Source organism: Anser anser, assembly GCF_964211835.1.
Source record: "Anser anser genome assembly, chromosome: Z".
NCBI lineage: Eukaryota > Metazoa > Chordata > Aves > Anseriformes > Anatidae > Anser > Anser anser.
This window is the reverse complement of record NC_139723.1, coordinates 57,568,620-57,593,468: the sequence shown is the minus strand read 5'-3', so window position 1 is coordinate 57,593,468 and position 24,849 is coordinate 57,568,620. Positions and strand designations below refer to the sequence as shown.

The window sequence follows — 24,849 nt, the reverse complement described above, 5'->3', positions numbered from 1 at the left end:
GTCTTTCATTATCAGTGAAAGGCTTGCTCTTAACACATATACAAAGGAGTTGTTCCCCTTCAATTTACTTGAGCTAATTGTATGTTCGATACGATTTTACTGCCTACACTCCAAACTGATTATTTATGCAGAAATATCCAGTAACTAACTTGGATGTGTGCAGAATTACATTCTTACATTGCTGGTAATTCACATTCCCAATAGCACTGCTTCTATACTGCTATTTGACTATCTGACTGCTAGTTATGGTCTTGTTTCAGGCAGTGATGAACAAAACACTATTTTTTTATGCAAACACAACATATGGTATTAACAACAAAGCAAATGAGATAAAAAGGCCTAGACTGAGGCTGAGTACAAAATGTTACCTGAAGCTGTGTTAAGCTACAACTAAATTTTAAAAATGCAAACACAACAAAACAAAAAAAAATCAGAAATGTGTTGAATGTTTCTACATAAGCAAAGAGAGACATTCAACACATTCTCGGCTGAAAACTTACCTTTTAAAATTAGGTTTCTGACATCCAGAGCAGCCAGGGAATGCTGACTCCACTCTCCGTGATGTCCCAACATACACTATTCTGGCATATTCATCATGGAACCCCAAAGCAGACTGGAGCCAGGATATTGGTATATGGGGTAAGGACTGAACTTCGTAAGGGAGTTTTTGTTTCGTTTTTTAAATAAACACACACACACACAACCACAATATTATGCAGTTTTATAAGGTTTTCTTTAGTCTTTACTTTATATCCTGGGGATATAAAATAAAGAAATTAGAAATCTTATAAAACCATGCAATATTGTTGAAAAGGGGTGGTGGTGGAGGGAGAAAACTTACCTTACCCTTAATAGGCCTGCTCCATTCTGCAGCGGGGTTCTGTGGTATGTGTGACATCACCAGTCTACCGTTTTCTAGTGATGTCACACGGAGAGGGAGTTGATGATCTGCAGCTGCTTTGGACATCAGATACCTAAAGAAAAGAGATTAATAACTTTTTCAATTCAGAGATGGATTGATATTGAATGCTGTTATTAACCAACTTATGGGCCGACTACTAGAATTTCAGACACTTGAGTGGAAGCTTTGACTAAATAAGAATGAATAGTGAGATCACTCATACTATACAAACTCATCTATAATTGAATGTGCTTTCATTTTGAAAAAGCTTGGAGTTACTTTCTATGGTTGAAGTTCCTGCAAGCCAATAATTTGTATTTACCCTAAGCAATGTCATTCTTAATTTTTTATCTATCACCTGCTAACCTCTGATTTTATTAGAAAACTGGGATGGAGTCAGGAAGAATGACTGCTAGTAAATCATAAAGCAAATTCACTCATGACATCTCTTTATCAATTATCTTTTTGAGCATTTACATGTAACTAATTAAAAGACTGGTGAACACCTTATGTCAGCCCTCAAACTTTTGTGGCTTTTTTTTGGGTAAGATTTCAACTTGCACTTCCATGACATGAATCCAATCAAACCAAGCTATATCCTGAAATGGTACCCCAAGCTCTTATTAAACATTGCAAACAAATGGACTGGCAAAAACAAACAAAACCACCACCCCACCACAAAAAACAACCAAAACAAAACAAAAAAAAAGCCCACAACAACCCAAGAGCACAAAAATAAGTTTCTTGCTACAGGATGTGTCTTTATCTCATGATTTAGCTCATTACTATTAAATGACTCTTCAGACATTCAGACATGTCCTAATTTTCCTTGGGCAAAATTACTACATGATTATCATTGCATCGATTATTTCCCACATTTAAAGCTATAAAACACAAAAATGCGTGATAAAGTTTATTATCAGCATGTTCATAGAATCATAGACTGGCTTGGGTTGGAAGGGACCTTAAAGATCACCCAGTTCCAACCCACCTGCCATTGGCAGAGACGCCACCCACTAGATCAAATTGGCCAAGGCTCCATCTAGCCTGGCCTTAAACACCTCCAAGGGATGGGGCATCCACAACCTCTCTGGGCAACCTGTTTCAGTGCCTCACCACCCTTATAGTGAAGAATTTCCTCCTAATGTCTGATCTAAATCTATCCTCTTTTAGTTTAAGACCATTCCCCCTTGTCCAATCATTATCTACCTGAGTAAGGAGTCCTCCTCCATCTTTTTTATAAGACCCCTTTAAGTATTTATCTTACTATCTTTGCCAGACTAACTCAGAAGACAAATTATATACCACTGAACTGTCACATTTTGCTGTTAATTATAAGAACTTCAAGATATTAATTAACTTATACTTCTGTAACTCATGAAGAAATGGGATGTATGCAGTATCTTAAACTGTTTAAAAAAGCTGTTGTTCTTTTTAATTAATTATCTCATCAGACTTTCATATAGCTGAATTTTTCATCTTTCTTAACTCTGGAGATATATATATATACATATATATATTTCACTATTCTTCAACTTAACACCTTAAAATCAACTGTTTTATTTCAACTCTGTGTGCTGACAGGAATGCCTTGCATGCTTTTTCAAAATAACATACTAACTGACCAAAATCCAAAGCACTGTGAAATGTCCCGAATACACAGCAGTAACTCTTTGATGAAAACGTTCCATATTAAATGTATGAGTATCTATTCATATCTTTGATGCAGAACTCACACCTTCACATCTAGAATTTTAAAACATATATGATAGAAGTGGCTTAGGTGAAACATCTTAGCAAACATTTATTGGAGGACTAGACTAGAAACTAGGAAAGGCATGAAAAATCAAGGGATGTTAAGAGAAAACAGCTGTGAAAAAATACACCTGATATAGGAAGCAAAAGAAGTACTGGAGAAGCTATGAAAAACTCAAGACTGAGACAAAAATATGAAAAGCTAATGAAATAACCACAAGACAGAAATTGCAGAGAAGTAATTGTTGCAGGAAATCTTTCAAAATTTGAAGCCTATAAATGGCTATATTCCTTCATGGCAAGCAATTAATTAGCTGCTTGGATTTCCAAAAGCTCCACGTGCTCATTCTTGCCTCAGGAGTATAAGAAATAGCATAAACATAAATGTGAATTTCAAAACCTTATTTCAGACTCCAAATTCTATGTTTTGGAATCATAGCAGTATTTTTAAAGATGCAGACAAGCCAGAAAGAAGCAATAACAGACTATTTGAAAGTGAGTAAAGCACAAATCAAGTTTTTAGGACAAAGAATGGAAAAAGAGTATGTTAGATATTTTGCAGAAGAAGATGCATAGTGATACAGAACCTGGGATGAAATTAAAATATTATGTTTCAGCTGCAAGACTAGATCTATTAAAATTATGTTATTCCATTAAAGATTTAGGATAAGGATCTCCTCATCTAAAGTTTAAATCAAAAGCATACACAGATTTCTCAGACTGTAGAATTATCTGTTTGCATGTATATTAATACTATGCAAATATGTATAACAGAGAACTCCTTACATCCCAAATTGTCAAGCACAGTGCATATTTCACTGAGGAGGGAATAGAAGAATTGGGAGAAGGAAGTCCACCTCATGCTAACAAGTGAAGAAAATTTAACCCGGTACCAACAAATTTTCCACAGAACCCAAATGAGAAGACACTGTATTTTTTTCCAGTTTACAATTTGTAAAGCTGGTGTCTGAATCACTGAAATATTAGTAAAAGCTGTAATCTATTTTTGGTGGTTGCATATGTTTCTGCCAAGCATTCTTGGGAATACTTGTTCAGTCTTGTTCAAACACAGTTCCCCTACCAAACGTTTTCAAACAGATGGCAATATTGCCCATTTCTTTACTATAAACAGAGGAAGTATTTTAGAAACATATTTAGTGAATTAGCCATTTTGCATTATTTCTTTTTTTTTTTTTTAATTAATGTGTGGCAGTGAAAAAAAGTCAGTCTCTTCTCTTACTTTGGATACTTCCATTTCCTATGAACAAATTTAACAACAACAAAAAGACACTGTTCCATCATACTGCCCTGGAAGATATATCCACCCCTAAAAATAGACCAAGATGTTCACCTGGGTTGGGAAACACAGCTACCTAATTTAAACTTTCAGGAACAACATTAGAAAACAGCAAAATCCAAAACCTTTAAAAAACTCCTTCATATCTTTCTTATTATCACGTCAAGAACATTAAAGTGTTACACACCTTTGCAAAACAGCTAAATTTTCAATCTTTTTCCTACAAACCCTAGTTAGTTGTAAACTTGGCTAGTGTCCTTTGAATAGCTAGCTAACTCTCCTTCCCCTCACCTTTGTCTGACTTTTCCTGTAGGGAGAGTCTGGCTTCCTACTCTGGAACATATTGCCCTTTATCATTTTAACCTTGTGTACTTAACTTCAGGAATCCTGGGCTCCAGTCTCTCTTCTCCCTCCGCAGACATCTATGCAGTTACCAATCAGACTTGCATGCAATGATTCAAATCCAATGGCACTAACAACCAAGTATTGCATTTCAATAAACAAAGAATCTTTGAATGTTTATGCTCTCTTCGGATGACCTAAGCTCTAACATAGACATAGGACAGTGTCTAGAGTTAACTAATCATGTCGCAGCCCAGTTCACTTTACAACAAACATGCTCACTATAAAGTCAGGTTAAGAAATAACATCTGCAGAAAAGCCCCAAATTTACTATCTGATACAAGCATCTACAATCCTGTCACAGCTTCATACTACACAACGGCGAGAAGAGATTAAAAAATACTCAAGTTCTGCTGTACTATACAACAGTTAAATACATACAACTGACTTAAAGAATAGCTCAATTAACAGTTTCATGCAAAAATGACTTCAGATGACTAAAGAAGGTGATGATCTGGATGGCAGTAAAGAAATTTCTATTCACTCTGCAACTCTCCCTCATTTTACCTGACACAGCAGAAAACAAAAAAAAATTTGATTAAAAATTTCAGACTGTTAGTTGTTATCTTGCATACTGATCAGGATAAAAGGTGCTACTTTGCATTTCTTAATCAATTTACTAGTTAGAGCAAATGTCTAAGAGCTCCCATTCAAATGAACTGTCATGCTTATATATACAAATTCTCAGCAAACATGAAATAAAAATGGAGTAAAATGTCAAGAGAATGATTTTTAGCCAACACTCTATTTCAGATTCACAGTTGTCTACTGACTAGTGATGACTTTCCCTGCATCTTACCTATGATAGTATTAGCAACAAAACAGACAATTTTTATTAAAATCTAATTTTTCTTGTTGTAAATTTTCTTTTCATATTCATTCCATTTTTACTCTACTTTTTATTCATATTGCTTTAAAATGAAAGGACATCACTTTTCAAATGTGATACACAGAAACGTTAAGAAGCACAGCAAAACATACTTTTTAAAAATATGTGCAATGTACATGAGTGTGCACACATACAAATACACAAAAATGAGTAACACTTTTTTTAATTTAAAAAAATGGAAGTTCCTCACTTAAAACAAGTTCCTTACTTCCTGACTCTTCACATATGCTAATTTGTAAAGGTGTCATTTGTTAACTGCCATTTTTTACTTGGCTTCTTTTTGGTTCCTATTAGCCTATCTCAGATTTTAGATCTTAGATTTCCTTTAAGGATATAAAATTTTCTACATAGCAAAATAAAATCAAGAACTTTAGCCTTCAGATTACACTGACAATTTTAAGGCAATCCATCAGGGTCTGGCCTACTGTAACTCCATAATTAAAAAACATAGTGCTCCATGATGTCAAATAGAGCAATATCAGAGAACAGTTTACAAACTAGAAATCTAAGATACTATTCTGACAATACCCAGCACTCAATGCAATAGATGACAGATCCAAATTACAGTTATATTTCAGCAGCACACAAGGCTACTGAATAGAGGCAGGTACTATTTGAGTGCTGGCACCTTTCTGACACTTCCACACTGTATGCTGCATTTGACCTTCTGACGAAAACTTTAAGACATTCTCTGAGAATCATGAATAATGAGGGGGAAAAAATGAGATTTAGCACTGTGTACTTTCCTGTAAAGACAGACTGAAATAAAGACTAATATCTTTAGTAGTCAAAAAAAAGAATTCTTTACAGCTACAATGACGTAATTTCAGAAAATGGCGATAGATTCTTTGCCCAGATTGCAGGAGGTGCCTTGTGGAAAGGTTCCATCCCTTTCAAAGGTACAAAGGAGACTTCACCTAAGGCGATGTCACCTCCTGAAGTCTCCTCTCGAGTCACAGTATGCCAAATTCCCTTTGGTTTTCCTTCTACAGCTCCTCACACAATGTATGTGCCAGGACACATGCTTTAGGACATGCACCAGAGCCAGAAGTCATTCTATATTAGACACTCTTGATGGAGCTACCCACCATCGTTTTACAAGATGGTGCACAGGGATGAGATTTCCTCCACTTGATGCAAATCCCTCAACTCCCCTTTATGCGTCTCCAGCTTTCTTTTTTTCCATCTAAATATTCTATAAATAACAAATCTGCCTAACTTATTCTCTTCTCTCCATCTTGAAATTCATAAGGCCGTGAGGATATGAATTATTTAGTAGCTGAACGGATAGAGAATTTTAGAGCACCCCTGCCTCAGATGATTGTAATATCCCTGACAACTTCAGCTGCCACAAAAGAGCACTTCTCATGACAAAAGCAGTCCCATTTCTTTTGCTCCCAGATGCTCACTCTTGTCCTTACAGCAACCCTTCAAGCTGTGGCAGAAGACAAGCAGAGAGGTATTTGTGCAAGTGCACAATAAGTTGCTCTAGGAAAATGATCTGGGTTAAAACCACCTCACCAGCTGTAGAAAAGAATGTTTGGTTTATTGCAGACTCAATCTCACTATGCAGCTGAACAAAGAATTTTGCTGCCCTCTCTTATGGAGCGGCAGAGAAAACAGAAGCTGCCGGAGTGATGGAGAATAGGAACTATTTTTTGGCAGCAGTTTTTGCTTATGTCAGTTGAAAGCATGTGTGAAAATGCAGCCTCACATCCGAACTGTGGCTAGCGTTCAACAGGAGAGCAGTCTGGGAAGAAGTAATACTAAGACTGAATTTTAGTTTAGCATTAAAGAATTGAGGTCAAATTTCATTTTTTTTCTCCGAACAGTTACTGCAAACTGGCACTAATGCAAATCTCATCATTGTTATAAAAAACTCAACAGTAATGATGCAGAAGTGAAATGGATAAGTTCTATTCATGGCTAATTCAAAAGGTATTGCAGATGTACAAAAGAGTAGTGAAAATTCTTTCAAATATGTTTATTATTTCACTGTTGTGGGAGGAATTGGTAGTAATGCCTACATTTAAAATTATCCATGTCTTTCCTTTACATAACCCTGTTCTAATTTGCTTTTAACTTGCCAAAGAAATTTGTTTGAGCTAAATATCTCTCATGTCATTTGCTGGCTGAAGATGATGTTCTGAAAAGTGTCAGATATGAGTCCAACTATCTATAAAAATGCCAGCAAACAGTATGTTTACTCATGTTAAAGAAGTCTTATAGTTCAGCTCTTTCATTATAGACTCCAGTACTTCCAAAATCTGGAAAAGGAATTCCTTTTATGTAGTCTAGAATGATTTCCTTGGAAACAAAGGACAGTTAGGATAAAGAAAAAGGTTGTATGTTAAAGTCTTAATGTAAATTAGAAAAGCTATAGTTTTAATACATGTTAGTATTTACCATAAGCTTTAAAGATTTCTATGAGAGTTTAACTCAGTAACATGTGTTAACAAATACTATAACTGGTATTACCAAGAGAGCTAGTCATGAAGAAGATTCACCATGAAAAAAAAAAAGCCATCAAGACAGATACCATGAAGTAGTAAGAACACCACCATCTCCACCACCTTCAGTTCCAAACAAGAAAAGGCCATGAACAGCCTCAAAATTATCATCATTTATCATATTAAAATGAGCTTTCACATTAGGCCACATTTGCATTGTCAAATCAGTTTCACTTAATATGTGAGACCCTACAGAAAACTGAAAGAAATTGTGAATGCTTCTGGAACTGCCAGTGCCATTTGTGTCAGAGCTGACAGACAAAAGTCTGCCTCTCTTCTAAAGTTATCTAACTTAATTATGCATGGCATTACTGGCATCAAAAATGCAACTCTAATAACTTCCCTTGCAAAGTGAAACCACATTTTGTCTAGCCAAGTTTGCTAACTTAACATCTTTTTATTTGTATTTTTTAGAAGTATGCAATTTCCCAATGTTTTAAATCAATACTTCACTGTTTCTTTATGATCACTTCTTCAGCAATTAATCCTAGTCTTTATTCTTTATGTAGTACTTCTATATCACAAGCGTTTAAAGACCCAGAATCATAATCAGATAGAGCTATACAAGCACAAAGAAAGATTGTCCTTACCTCACAACTTCTGACCACTGATTGAGTTGTATCTCAACTCCCCCGTACTTGAGAGTTTGTCTGGTTTTTAAGATGGTGTGATTAGAACTAAACATAGTATTCCTGCTGAAGTCATGCAACTTATTTACATAATGACATTATCAGATTTCAGTTCAAAGAGCAATTATGACATATTTAGCATTTGTCTACCCTTGAAGAAGTCTTGGTATGGTTTTACTAGTACAAAAAGTCTCACCTATACTAGGATTATTGATATGCTGATGTGTACTCTCATTTTTGGCTTTTTCTTCTATTGTTGACATAGCCTTTCTGATAACCTCTTGACATTCTTATCTTAAAACCAATCTGCAATTTAGCAACTACAAAATAACTTCAAGTGAAGTCACAATATCCAAAGAAAGAAAGACAGATAACTATTATGTTAAGTGTCTTCACTGAAATTTGTCTTTCAGTGCCTCTCCTATACCGTGTCTCTCTCCTGTATTTAAAAAATTAGAAAGAAAGAATGTTTCTGCATGAGACTAAGGATATTCACATAAATTATCATCCTAATTTCTAAAGTATAGAAAAAGCAACAATTTTGTCTACTACTGCTCATAGGAAAGACACAGAAATGCCCACCAAAGGTTTAATAAAGAAAACTGCAGTGAAAAAATCATTACTAACAAGAGTTGGCTGTTCAGGGACATTTAAATGAGCACAATTTATGTATTTAAAGCCAGCCCGCACCTTGGGGAGAATCAGTGCCTCCTAATGAAACCCCAAACGTAGCGGATTCTCTTTCTAATGGTTACTCTTTTAAGTTTTTCAGCTGCATAGACTCTCAGGGTACTTCACTGAAAATTTATATCTCAATATTGTATCTAAACCCAGATAGCATGCTTTCCTGCACAACCTACTTGAATACAAAACATAAGCAAAGCCAATTTTAGTAACTTATTTGCAAAATAAAAGTTAGGAATCCTAATAAACATCTTGACAGTCACGGCACAAGAAGATCTGATCAGTCCTGCATAGACAGATAAGAGAACCCTGCCCTGTATTTGCCTGTTGGCAAGAGTTTGTTCTCAAGGAACATATTTAACAGAAATGAACTGCTCCTTCTAAGGTATTACCACTACTCACATTTTATTCTGGCAGTGAAAAGTGCAAACAATTAGTTATCGAATTTACTTATCAAAAGAACATTGTGAACAGCGCACTACACACAGAAAAAATGAAGATTATGGTCTCCAACCTTATGAGGTTTCATGCAATCACTGAAAAGGCATAGAATCTTCAATCGACAGGCCTCAGCAAATAACTGGCATAGTTTTATACTCATACAAGAGAAAACTTTTTATGTCACATACCGATTTCTTTTTAATGTCCTCCAGATCTTTGAGTTCATTCTCAATCTTTGTGATTAATTCCCTGAGTTCATCAAGATTAGTGCAAATAAGCTAAAAAACAAATGAACATAAACACTTGGTAATGTGGGACTTAGAAAATGCACAATGAAGTCAAATAAAATCTAAAAGCACATGCTATTACTTGGTGCCAACCATGTGATTTTTATTTTCTTACATTATTTAATGTAAAAAAACCAGGACCTCTTCAAATCAAATTACTAAGAAAGTACTTCACTTCAGATATAAATTGTATTTCTGCATGTGAGCTTCCATTCCAAAATGTAGGTATTTTCTCAAAACTGCAGCGAATGACACAAATTACCAAATTTATCTCAAGCATAGCAATGAGTCAGAACAGGCTTGAGTACCAAACAATAACCTGGTGAATTAATATGTGCTAGCTTTGGACTATGCTGTGGTTATAATATTATTGCACTTGTTACAACTTTTCTATGCACAGAACCTTGTAGGTTTATATGAAGTATTCCAGAAAGAAAACCTATCTATGTCTATCAAATCTCTTTTGTTTTAGCAAAGGGACTATATTTAATGCACTGGACTTCCTTCTTACTCCTGTTCTTAGCAAACAGCTTTTTACATTTTTCCTTCCACAATATGGATGTTATTTGCTTGAACAAATTTTCAAAGAAACACAAATGACCTTTAAGTTTTGGCTTACTGTCACTTAGGGCAATTACAGGCTTACTAACCTGGAAATGATTAAGCTATTAGATTCATTCAGGCCACTGCATCTAAAGACTTTTCCACCCTTAGGTGGAAATGTTTTCATTACTATTGAAAACATGTTGAAGTAACTTTAGAAAAAAAAAATTAAATCCAAGTAGGAAAAAAAAAAACTAAACACAAGAAGCCCACAAATACACTCTTATGATAAAATTGCTATCATTTTTTTATGCCAAATCAGTAATTCACAACAATACATCTTTACTTCAGTTGCACATGATGTTCTAGATTTGGAGTAAATTCATACAAAAAACACTAAGTTGTTTCATTATTTTAACACAGAACAGACAATTTCAGCAAAACAAATTTCAGAAGCCTCTAGTATCATACATGTAACTATTTTCACAGTATTTGTGTACATTTAAGAGCATTAGGGAAATGGAGCAACTTCAACTAAAAGATTACAGTGTTCACATTCATAAGTTCAAAATCGAGAATGAATAAGGAAATTTTCACTGTGTTGCTGTAGACGAAGTGTGTAAAAATTAACTTCCAGACCGTTTCTCTCTTGATCCAGAAAATATTATTGCTATGGGCAACTCTATGAGGTTCAATATTGCACATCTGTTTTACATGTAAAGAAGTTCCAAGTACATAAAAGAGAATCCAAATAATGTTTTTTCTTCTCCCATCTGGCCTGCAAACAAACCTATGATACAGCATTATTATCCAAAAATGTGCAAGTTTGTCACATCAAGCCCTTGATGTAACTCAAAAAAGCCATAGGTAGAGATTTCCCTTTACACAATTATAACCCACTCCTTTATAACCACATACAACTCCATACGTAACTGACAATTCAGTTTTTGAATTGTATTGTTGCTTTTTATTTTCTCATATCAAATGTGTTTAATTCAGGGATCAAAGACAAAGCAAGAACTATGAGCCAAAGAAAGATACTATCCGTTTAACTCTGTACTTCATTTGCTGAAGTGTATGAACTTCTCTCTAAAAGATCATTTGTAGTAAGGCAAGAGTTTTTTAAGAAGGATGACTTCAGTATCATGTTAGTTGAATGCTTTCCTGGAAATACCGATTTTATCTTTACCATACAGCTTCCACATGTCATCGGACAATTCAGGTTGCCAAACTTGTCACAGGTCCTAGTCCTGTTTCTCATTTTCAGAACAGTCACTCGAGACATAAGAATCCGATTTGCGAAATGGTCAGTGTGTATCAGTCCAAATTACATCAACATTAAAAAAAAAACACAGCTAATATATAAAAATTAGTTGTCTTGGGGCTGGTAGTGACAGGGAAGAGTAATCAAATCTATGTCTCAATTTGGCATCAGAACAGATGTACTTTAAGGCTAATACCTGCATACCACTTATCCACTGGTAAAACAATGAAGGTGGCACCAGTTCAGATTACAGGATTTATTGTCAAAATGAGTTTAGCGTCTGAAACACTGCAACACTATGCTGAAAAACACTACAAAAGCATTCATGAAGAAATCTGTATTTGTTTATAAAAAGCAGGATTTGAGATAAGATATTAAAGATATACACTGCTTGGGAAGGAGCTATTTCTGAAAATTCTATCATTTGGCCAACATTTTTTACATAATGAAGCCAGCGTTTTGAAGTAAAGATGAGAAGAACAGTGATTTAAGAGTGGAGTGCATCCTTTAACAGAAGGGAATTAAAGCTACAAAGATACGTAGTTTGGGAATTTCTCAAATTTTAGACAACTGGCCTAAAAATTCTAATGCACTTACGGTCAAATTTTCATCATAGACTCATAGAATAGTTTGGGTTGGAAGGGACCTTAAAGATCACCCAGTTCCAACCCACCTGCCATTGGCAGAGACGCCACCCACTAGATCAAATTGGCCAAGGCTCCATCTAGCCTGGCCTTAAACACCTCCAAGGGATGGGGCATCCACAACCTCTCTGGGCAACCTGTTCCAGTGCCTCACCACCCTTATAGTGAAGAATTTCCTCCTAATGTCTAATCTAAATCTCCCCTCTCTTAGTTTAAAACCATTCCCCCTTGTCCTGTCATTACCTGACTGTGCAAAGAGTCGCTCTCCATCTTTTTTATAAGTCCCTTTCAAGTACTGAAAGGTTGCAATGAGGTCACCCTGGAGCCTTTTCTTCTGTAGGCTGAACAGCCCCAGGTCTCTCTGCCTTTTAAGGATGCCATTAGGATGACTCAACCATTAGGATGTATTAAGATCAGTAAAATTATCAAGAATTTCTAAAATTGTGTTGAATAAGTAATAGCTTATTTCAGCCTTTATTTACTATCTTACTTCAACAAGCTTAGCTTATGACTTCATTTATTTTGCAATATATTGCAAGAGAAAAAATAATGCTTTTCAATTATTTACATCATTATTGTTTTAGGCACAGAATTTAAAACTTTCTTTTTCTTTTGCATTACATCTACGGACTGTCAGTAAACACAATAAAAGAAAATTTTCTTTAGATCATCTTGATATATAATCTAGCAGGTATTTCTCATAATGAGACTCTAATATATGTTTCAGGGTTCTTTGCTTATGGTTGTTAACTGCATGAACTTAGCAATTCAATTTTCTGCAAGCAATACTCCCTTTGTAAATTGGTTTATATGTTTAAACAGGTTACGTGAAAGTGAATGCAAAAAGAAAGGTATTGATGTTACAATCTAATGTTCCTGTCACATTCTGATAGTTCACTGTCGTTTCACACACTGCTCTTGAGGAACACGCGTTCTAATTATCTATCACGAGAAAAAGAATCTGAAGAGAAAAAAAACATTTCCATCATGACTTAAAGGGAGTGAAAAATTACTCCCTACTCTCTAAAACATTACACAGTGACTTAAAGATCTGGGTTGTCAGTATTTCCATAAATGTACAAGTCACGTACATCAGTCATGTACATGTTCACTATACACAGGCATTTTCAGATCAGGCATGGGACTTACTACATATGGGCTGAACTTTCACAGGCAATAAGCATTCTGTTTTTCAACTGAACACAAAGGAAGCTTCACATATTGAGTTTTCCATTAAATTTTCAAATTCAGTGTTGAACTTCTCCCATTAGGATACAATCTCAGATCCTGGTAATCTCTCAAAGACCCTCACTGCTTCCTAGAACCCCAAGGAGGAAAGACAGGAATAAGAAATCTCTCCAGATTTTTCTAAGGCAAGACAAGCACCATTCCAACTTGGGACTCTCCAGTGATCCCTCAGAATTAATACATGAATTTTGTCGTCATAAAAAAAAAAGGAATCTGCGGATCTATTCATAAATACACAGCTAGTGTGCTCCCCTGGATCATGGATGCTCCCTCCTTGACCCTATTTAACCAGTTGGAACTTCAGCCAAGCTTTGTAAACATAGAACACTTCAGTGTGGTTTTGTGCCTAAATTCAGGTTATCTGCATGATTTTAAGTTACTTTCCCATGAAACTGTTCTTTTCTTACCACAATTTCCAAGTGGAAAATATCTAGATACCTCCTTTTTGAGCTCTGTATTTAATATAGACCACTGCTGATGAAAGCTGAAACTGTTAGACACAGTTACAGAAAAGCCAAAGTGTTAACCCAGTTCCCTGAAACATGTGTTCCTTCTTTAGTTATGGTACACACAGGTCTATATAGCTACATGTGTATACAGGGATGGGAAAAGACTGGGAGGAAACACTACTGGACATAAAGGTACTTTGTAACAGGGACAGAGGTAGAAAAAAAAACACCTTAGTATCCTTGCTGTACAGGAGTATAATTATTGTCATTTCTTTAAAACATTAACAAGAAACAGTAACTATAACCTTGTAAATCAGAATTTATTTTAAAAGAAGTGCAACAACATTAAAAATATTAACAAAATATTAAAAACAGCGTATGTTTTGTGTGCTTTTATTTGGTAAAGAGAATTTAATTGATAACTGCTTTTTTAAGAACAGCCTTAAAAACCTGGTATAAGGTCTGAAATTACATATAAGTAGGGAGTGATGTTCATTGACCTTCACTAATCTGTGCTTTCACTGTTTCGTCCATGACATTCAAACTATGAGAGAATAGAAAATCTGTGTGATGTTTCCTCAAAAGGATGGTTAAAACTGGCATTATAAACATTAGGATTATTAAACACACTTATATCCTAATTTTCTTTGTTGTTGTTAATTTTAATGTACAACTTGGGTCATTTGGTCTCTGTGACTGCATATATTAAAAGATGTAATAAGATTCATTTTCTCAGATTTGATTTTTTTTTTATTTTTCAGTTAAAGGATTTACACTAAGGTGCGGGATCTATTCCTACGAAATAAAGTACATTATGGCTTTTACTTTTTTCTCTTTCTTACATCTGTAGACTGCAGGCACGTAAAACCGCTTATAAATTTTCAAAAAGGTTTCATTTTTTTGCTTTCTTCCTTAAAAGAGCTAACGTTTAGATATGAATTGCAACATCTTTTATGGTTATACCCTCCCTTACATGTTTCACTGTAAAGACTTGTCTTATCAAATATTTAAAAATATAGTCTCATCTTCAAATATTTACATGATCTTATGAAGTTTGGCAATCTATGTACGCAAAGTATCAAGACACATGCTTTACGCTGCTCTAAATGTTTTAGGAGCATTGCAAATAGAAATGTTTTAATATTTGCAAGTGTTTGTAACACAGTCAGAATAGTCCTGCCTGTCCTCTTGAAAAAGGAAAGTTAAATGTTTGAAAAGTTCCCTAATAAGATTAAACTGCTCATACTGACAGATCTTACCTTCACCTAAACCAGATCTAAAGCCTAGATTTGATTAAAAGAGATGGGATTATTTTGTTAAATTTTAATTAACATTTTACATAGGTAAATGTAAAAATGTTAATTTTGCATTTAAATAGATACAGAAACACACACTTTACCTTGGTTAGACAAGAAGTTAGGTTAAGTTTTAGATAATGCTTTAGATGGGCTATTTAAATGCAATAGTTTAATAATGTAAAACCCATTTCTAACTTAACTATGTACATCCATGGCATGCAATACATGTGCTGAGAAAAAACAGAAATTTTTAGACACTACCTACTTTTTGGAGTTCTCTGGAATGATTTTAGCCACTACCACAGATACACAGAGGAAAGTCAGAATACGTTTAAATATCAGTCCTTAATCAATATTGACTACTAACCAATTTTATCACCGGATATTCTAGTAACTCCACCTGAAACACATTGTCATAATGGATGAAAATAATTTATTGTGAGGATTTTACAGAACAGTCGTAGCTTAATGAGATTCTATTGACTCAGAAAAGCACAGACTGCTTTCTGAAAAAAAAAAGTTTTATTCTTAAAACCAAAGGAGAACTTCAATTCAAGCAAGTATGCATACATAAATGGTGACTTACAACTTACGTACGTTAATACTTCTGTTACAGTACCATAAAAAACACATTATTATAATTACCACTCTCTGCATAGTGCTCTCTGGTCTAAAGGTCATGTGCAGATAAGAGGTAAAAGTTACAAACAGGATGAACACATGGACATACAGATTTTTTTTCAAAGCCTTCAGTAAGTTAAGCTAGAATTCAATTCAAGGATCACAATGAAACACCTCACTAAAAAAAAAAAAAAACAACAAAACAAACAAAACAAAAAACAATGACAACACAAAAAAATAACACAAGTAATTTTATCCTGGAAAATTATATCTACCTTATAAATTCCATGAACAACTACTGTTTTTCCATGTTTTGTCCTGCATCATATTTATCTGGGACCTTAAACAATACTGTGAAACACTACATAAGCTGCATAGAATAAAAAATGCTGAAATATTTTCTATTCAGAAAATGTGAAATGCATGTTTAAAAACATTATTAAATTAAACCTTTTAATCTGGAAATTTACCTTTGATTAGGATTTCCAAGTTGTGTAAGACAGTAAAGGACTTAATATATAGGCATTCAGCTTTCAAGAATTTAAAACAAAAATTAAAATCATTTACCTGAAATTCTGGTATGGCAGACTTTGTGACACCTTTCCTCTTCTTTGTGATTGCTTTTTTAGATACCGATTTTTTTCCTTTTAAGATTAAAAGAGAAAAGCTTCATAATGCTGTTGTACTTCATTAATAAAACCAAATTACATACAGACTTTAAAGTTAAACTATAACTAACAGATGGCTGACGGTGAGTCACGTAAACATGACGAATCAGAACTAGACGCAGCAATAGCAAACATTAAACTACAAGTATCTGTGGGGAAGTCTTTTCTCAAAAAAAAATAAAATAAAGAAAAAGAACAAATCCATTACAATGCTCATAATACACCACCAAAAAATTAAGGTAACACTGCAAGAAATTTAATTCACAGAATAAACATTCACATCAGTGTTCTGGAACAAGCAAAATGCCACAAACTTAAGAAATACAGTATCTTACCTGCAAGGTATGTTCTCTGACACTGCAAAGTGAACTACATATTAGGGTCTGGGACCTCTTTATGTTACAGTAAAAAATACCCTCAAAGCACAAGCAATATCTAGAAATCACTAAACGGATATGCTAGTTACCAATGAAATCGGATTACTGATATGGTTACTCTGGTAGTGGCAAAGCCTAAAGTTTTCAGAAAAAAACACCTTCCTACTAAGGTCCTTCCAACTTAGCTATGCTGTATTATGCTGTATATGGATGTAACAACAAAACTTCCTGAAGACAAAGCAAGTGGTCAACTGCCTAAAGTACCAGGATTAACAGATTACACACATTTCTCAAAACAAGCGGCTGCATCACCCAGTCTTATATAAACTCAAGATAATGGAGATTCTTATAGTTATTTCTACATTCTTATGGCAAACTTTGACCTATTCATTTAGATTAAAACCATCACCATGAGATTATTCCAGTACTCACATTCTGGAGTCCTAAGCAGTAATTAAAAACCTAAGGAGTCATACAAACTATGCTGATTTAATTGTCAAATAGAATCATCACAGACTACTTGCTTTAACACAAATAAAGTCAGATTTGGTATTTGTATTTATGAAAAATAGGCATGGATTGCATTTTTTCCTAATAGATGCTTGTTTGTGTGTGCAAAGATGTGCGTACATACACACACACACACAATTATACATGTATAATTAAACAAAACACATTGAGAAATTCGTCATATCTCAAGATAGAAAATCAATCATTAACCAATATTGGGTGGAGGGGAGGAATCAAATTTTTATTTTCCACTTATTACATTGTGAGGTTTCCTGAACATTGCACCTGAATCTGAAATAAAACACTGTTAAGACAGGGCACAGGGATAGATGGACTGCTGGTGTCAACCCTGATTTGAAACTCCATATACTGAACACGTAACAAAATTTAAAGAGCTCTCAACTACCAAAAATAAGTGATCACAGACTTCACATTACAGGAAAAGTGATAAAAATAAAGAAACATGTTTTACTAAAACAATGACCCAAACATTTTGACAACATGAAAAAAATGAATTATCAACATTTTTATTATATATTTTAAGGAATCAGCTGCATTCAAAACATATTTGCTATGATTAAGAATAATGGTGTTCATAAATGAACTAAAGCAGACATCTAATACAAACTTTCTTGACAAACTGACTAAAAAAGAAGTCTGGACATATGGTGGTTACTTAACCATAAAACAATGTTATCTGGCAAGAACATGAAGAAATAAAAACATGGGACTGCCATACTATCCTGCTTCATCTTTAAAGAAAGAATTTTAATCTCAATATGATTAAAATTAAAATGAAAATTTTATTTCAGTATTTTCAACATATTTTAAAACAAATATTTCATATTTTCAGCTTCAGGTGCTGTATGATGCAGTGTAGTTTGAAAAATGTAATGTAGATAACAGACACGTGTTCTCTCTTTGCCCCAGTACTCCCTTCTGAAACAGCAGAAAAATGAAGAATTAATAGCCAAAAGCTTAAGTAAATATTTCTTCCTTTGCAGCAACACCTAAAGTACATGCAGTAGGAAAGATACGGGGTAACAGACAGAACAAGAAGAACAGAAAAACTGATTAGAAGCACAAGGAAATTGAGCCCAATCTACAGTGTAATCTGAATCAAGATTTAAAAAAAAAAAAAAAAGTCTTTTTAGAAAAGAAAGTGGTAAAAAAAAAAAAGAAATGAAATATAGCCCAATCTATGAATTATCAAAATATGGATAATAGAATATATGTACCATAAGACCCACATAATTAGCTCCCTAGCTGACATCCTCTTTGAACTAATAATATACGTGTACAGTGTAGCACTGCAGTCTCATTCCCACTTTAAGACTATACACACACCAGATGTCCTATGTCCTGTGCTACCACATATCACAAAACAAAAAAAAAGAAAACAACACGTATTTGCACTACTAGAGAGAATTAATATATATATAGCAAACTAACTTTGGGAAACTCATCTTGTACCTTAATAACATCCTTGTAAAATAACTTATTTAAATTCAAAAGAAGAAAAGTTATAGCAATAGTATTGATAAGCTCTTAAAAAAAAAGTAATTTTTTTATTTTTCCTCATGGTTTTCCTCATTCACCAAGTTCTTTTGCTTCAAAATAGAACAAAACAAAACAAAGGTGATAAAGGAATGATTTAAAGAAACTTTTACTTAGTACTTCCTGGGATAAACTCACCTGTGTCCAGTTTCCAGACTAACTTTGGTACCTACAAGTAAGTGAATTTGAATAGTTTTAAGTGGGAATGTCTTTTAATAAAATTATGAAGAATCAGATTTCTACAGTAAACATCTATTGAGATCTTGGAGTTTAGATTCTAAAATGACAAGCAGACGCGTTCAGCAAAACCAGCAATGGCAAGGGGTGTCAGCCTCCACCAGCTGCCTAGTACTGGCCCTGTCACACAGAGCACGGCCATGCGAACACGTCAGCCCTACCTCCACGGAACCCAGTCACTAAGCTAAACCGCCAGTCCTGTATGTAGAGTAAGGGGTTGAACAGGCACCCTGTGAGTGGCAATTTCTCAAACCACTCCACTGAAATCTGCTAGAGCTTTCTTGCCCATAAACCTAGGTAAAGAGACTGTTTAAAAGGGCTTAAATGACTCACTTAACAAAAAAAGTGACATTACCGAGAGCAACTAGATGTATTTTGAACCATAGCCCACTGTACCTTTCAGAGCATACTCAATGTACACATTTAATTGCTGAAAAAAAATCAGACCCAGAAAAACACAACAAAAAATAATAATCAAATAAATAAAAAATAAATCCTAATAAAGAAGCTGATATGCATCCTTTCTTCATGTTATTTGTACTGACACAACATACCCTGCCTGTTTCCCATTTCTCAGTCTCCTGTTTTTACTAACTGTAATTTAGAAACCATTCAATAGTAGTTCTACACAGAGATAAAGTAGTCACAAAATAACAGAATGGTTGAGGCTGGAAGGGACCTCTGGAGGTCATCTGGTCCAACCTCCCTGGCTCAAGCAGTGACACCAAGAGTGGGGTGCCCACTACTGTGTCCAAGCAGATTTTGACTATCTCCAAGGAGGGAGACTACACAGCCTCTCTGGGCAGTTTGTGCCACTGAATGTCCAGTCATTTCAGTACAAAAATTCTCATAGGGGAACAGAGGAACAGTGGCTCAATAAATAGATTTCTATCTTTAGAGGTCTTCAAGACATAGCTAGACAAAGTCACAGCTGACATGATCTGGCATCTGTGACAGTAGTACTTTAAACAAGGAACCAGACTACGTGACCTCCAGAGGTTCCTTCCAACCAACTTTTCTATGCCCGGGGCTCTTTGAAAGACTGCCTTGCAGGGTATACGTACATTAGTAACAAACGCATAGTAATCAGTAACTCTAGGCTGCACTGCAGAGATGGAACATAAATCAGACAATGCTTTCACCCAATCTATTTGTTCACGCTTCTCCTCCCTAATCACATAAGAATGAAATGATAACACTGCCCATCAAAATAAACCAAGAGTTTCCCAAACCAAAACAAGAAGACTGAAGAAGATGATGATCTTGAAATACTGAGGAGGTCTTCTCCTTCAGTAGTTGCAACTACATAAAGGAAGTTACTGTTACACCTACCATCTGGAGGCGCTAACAATGGCCTTCCATTCCAATAGTTACAAGTTATTTTTTGTTTGGTAGAGAAATACTTATTTGGACAAGTACTCAATAAATGTTTTATAAAGATTAATAATTAGATACTAGTGTAGTCTTATTCCTGTTTCTGCTACATGGCAGTACTTATAATGAAGATTAACACTGTACTGTACTTTGCTTTTATATAAAGTTTAACTTCAATTTCAATTTCACCTCGAGTACTGTGTTCAGTTTGGGGCTCCTCGCTACAAGAAGGACATCAAGGCACTCAAGAGAGTCCAGAGAAGGGCAATGAAGCTGGTGAGGGGTCTGGAGAACAAGTCTTATGAGGAGCGGCTGAGGGAGCTGGGGTTGTTCAGCCTGGAGAAGAGGAGGCTCAGGGGAGACCTCATCGCTCTCGATAGGTACATTAAAGGAGGCTTTCGTGAGGTGGGGATTGGTCTATTCTCCCACGTGCCTGGTGACAGGACGAGGGGGAATGGGCTAAAGTTGCGCCGGGGAGGTGTAGGTTGGATGTTAGGAAGAACTTCTTTACTGAAAGGGTTGTTAGGCATTGGAATGGGCTGCTCAGGGAAATGGTTGAGTCGCCATCCCTGGAGGTCTTTAAAAGATGTTTAGATGTAGCCCTTAGTGATATGGTTTAGTGGAAGACTTGTTAGTGTTAGGGCTGAGGTTGGACTAGATGATCTTGGAGGTCTCTTCCAACCTAGATGACTCTGTGATTCTGTGATAAAGTCAGCACTTCCTTTTTTTTAAAAAAAAAAAAAGCATTATTTCCCCTTAATGGAATTATACCATAACATTACTGAATAAGGAAGACTGATTTGTATTCAAATATATACAGATCAAAAATACATTAAAATAATTCTACTTTGCTACAAATGGAAGTATTCTAAAGCTAGGAAATGTCAGCCTACATTATTCCTGTATAAACTTTTATTCACCCACTACAAAGATTCAAGTGTGCCATGATTACTAAGTATGTCTCCACACTGATTCTTCCAACAGGCTCCATATCTCACTTGGGTTTCAGTTCAGACGAAAAGAGGATATGAGACATCTTACTTGGACAGAAGTTGCAACTCTCACCTCTTTTCCCCTCCCATACCGCAGCAGAGGATCAGCTCTTTGTATTCCATTTCCAGAGTTAAGCCATTTGTGAGATTAGGGAAGGGACAACCACAGACATCTAAGGCAAGTGCCCTTCCGTGTTCAGTGAACACATCAAGAATGTGCAACAAATGAGTGCTCCTTTCATTCTCTACCAGAGAATAAAGGGGAAAAATAAATAAACATCTTATTTTTCAAGCAAACTGCAACATATTAACCTAAATTAAACTCTAATTCAGTTATCTATGGATAGAAAATAAAAACACTCTAGGAATTTGAGATAGTATTTCTCTCCAATAATGTGATACCAACCTACATCCAGGGCTGGTGGCATCACAGCACAAAAGCTGAATTGGTACATTTCCTGACTTCACCTGCTGACACGACGACTTGAATATCAAACGGAAACAAGTACACTGTCAATATGCTTTCAATCTACGTTAAAGGACAGTGCAGTTGTGTAACACTTCAGCTATTACACCCCCTTTTTTTTTTTTTTTTTTAAAATAAAAACAAACTCCATCTTGTAGCAGGAATGCAGGAAAATACCTTTTTTTTTCCCCACAGAGCAAGCCCCTGCTCACCCCTAGAAGCTTCAAACTGTATTAAACACACACAAGTAACATTAACTTGAATACTGGACAACTTGGATACTTTAACTTGGATACTAGATACCTGTCCCACTAGACAAGTTTTGAAGTTTGAAGGATGATGAAGGAAACCTGTACATTGAGTATCAGCATAAGCCAGTAACAGAGGTAGCTGAAAGCAATAAAGTAAATATGAAATAAATGCTGTTCTCTGAAAAGTAGATTTCAAAGTAACTGAATGTTCTATGGGAGGGCACTCATTGAAATACTGCTTGAAACAATGTATTCCTGGTTTCATGTATCACTCAAGTCCTTAGGTAAAGACAGTATTTAATAAACAAACAAAAAAACCCCAACAGAATAAATGAACAAAAATAACTCAAAAGTGAACAATTTTTACATCACTGCTTTTTAATTTAAAATTCTAAATTAATGGTGATCATCAGAGTGAATGAAGCAGAAGAAATACAACTTCTGTGAATTACTTCTGTTTTGAGCTATCATCTGTTCTATTCTCAATTCCAATAGACAGGATGATTTCTAACTGATAGTTAAGTGCTGACTGTTATTGATTTTCCTTCATCATTACTTCATAGAATCATAGAATATCCTGAGTTGGAAGGGACCCTTAAGGATCATCAAGTCCAACTCTTGACACCGCACAGGTCTACCCAAAAGTTCAGACCATGTGACTAAGTGCACAGTCCAATCACTTCTTAAATTCAGACAGGCTTGGTGCAGTGACCACTTCCCTGGGGAGCCTGTTCCAGTGTGCAACCACCCTCTCTGTGAAGAACCCCCTCCTGATGTCAAGCCTAAATTTCCCCTGCCTCAGCTTAACCCCGTTCCCGCGGGTCCTGTCACTGGTGTTAATGGAGAAAAGGTCTCCTGCCTCTCGACACCCCCTTACGAGGAAGTTGTAGACTGTGATGAGGTCTCCCCTCAGCCTCCTCTTCTCCAGGCTGAACAGGCCCAGTGACCTCAGCCGTTCCTCGTACGTCTTCCCCTCCAGGCCTTTCACCATCTTCGTAGCCCTCCTCTGTACACTCTCCAACAGTTTAATGTCCTTTTTATACTGTGGTGCCCAGAACTGCACACAGTACTCGAGGTGAGGCCGCACCAGCGCAGAGTAGAGCGGGACAATCACCTCCCTTGACCTTTCTCATTTCTTTCTACTTTCCTCATCTAGCAATCCAGTCAGCAGGGATCCACACTTGACCAGCTTGATAAACTTCTGCAACAAAATGCCCAGCTTCACAGATGAGGGGAGAGCAGTGGATATTGTCGAGCTGGACTTCAGGAAGGCCTTCGACACTGCCTCCCAGAAGGTCCTCAGAGACAAGCTGCTGATTTGTGGGGTGGATGGGCAGACAGTGAGGTGGACTGAAAACTGGCTGAATGGCCAGGCCCAGTGGGTGGTGACCAACGGAACGAAGTCTACTCGGGGGCCAGTAACTGGTGGTACACACCACAGGTTAATGCTGGGGGCAATACTGGTCAACACCATCACTAAGGATCTGGATGATGGCTGCAGTGTACCCTCTCAGAACTGGGAGGAGCAGTTAACATGCCAGAGGTCATGCTGCCATCTAGAGGGACCTTGACAGCTGGAGAAATGGGCTGACAGGAGGAACCTCAGGAAATTCAACAAGGAGAAGTGCAAAGACCTGCACCTGGTCAGGAACAACCCCAGGCACCCAGCTGGAGACCAGCTTGGCAGAAGAGGCCCTGAGGTTCCTGTTGGATACCCAGTTGAACAAGACACAGCTTGCCTTTGCAGCAAATGGTTGCCAGCAGGTGGTGGGAGATCACCCTTCCTCTCTGCCCAGCATTGGTGAACCTGCACCTGGAGTGTGGGAGCCAGTGCTGGCCACACAGATGTGGAGAAGAGAGTCAAATTAAGGGCCAGAGAGATGGAGGGACTGGAGCACCTCTTCTATGAGGAAAAGCTGAGAAAGCTGTGACTGTTCAGCCTACAGAAGAGAAGGGTAAGGGGAGATCTTACCAATGTATATAAATCCTTAAAGTGACAGTGCAAAAAAAACACAGCCAGGCTCATTTCAGTAGTGTGCAGTGACAGGACAAGAGGCAGTAGGCACAAAATGAAACACAGCAGACTCCGCCTGAACATCAGTGAATTATTTTTTTTTAAACTGTGCAGGTGACCAAGTACTTGCACAGGTTGGCCAGAGAGGTTGTGGAGTCTCTCTTCTTGTAGATCTTCAAAATCCGCCTGGATAACGTCCTGGACAACCTGCTCTGGGTGACCCTACCTGAGCACAGATGTTGGAAAAGACGTCTTCCACAGGAGCATTCCGACCTCCACCATTCTATGATTCTACAGATTTATGATTTCTAATCAAGACATTTGTTTAACAAAGTCATTGCTGAGAGTGAAAAAAGAGTTCACAGACCCTTTACATTTATTCCTTTTAAATAGTATGCTGTCTGAACACTTCTATTTGAAGATTTATTGGAAATCAACATTTTATTAGAAAAGAGCCCTTTAACCAGGTCTGAGAAAATTCTTGGAAATGCTCTTGACATTTGTAAATTACCTCAGCAAGAGCAATACAACCCATTTATAG

At 36.2% G+C, this 24,849-nt stretch overlaps 1 protein-coding gene across 3 annotated transcripts in view; it reads right to left on the bottom strand.

The window, feature by feature from the left end:
• BRD10 (bromodomain containing 10) overlaps positions 1-24,849 on the bottom strand; it is a 59,845-nt gene that overhangs the window by 17,869 nt on the left and 17,127 nt on the right. For 2 of the 3 annotated variants that reach the window (XM_083816570.1, XM_083816572.1), the window contains exons 4-5: positions 16,430-16,506; positions 9,697-9,786 (exon numbers count right to left, since the gene is read on the bottom strand). In XM_083816570.1, the coding sequence (XP_083672696.1) occupies positions 9,697-9,786; positions 16,430-16,506 (167 nt within the window). The remainder of the gene's footprint in view (positions 1-9,696; positions 9,787-16,429; positions 16,507-24,849) is intronic. The other variant, XM_083816571.1, reaches the window with a different exon arrangement.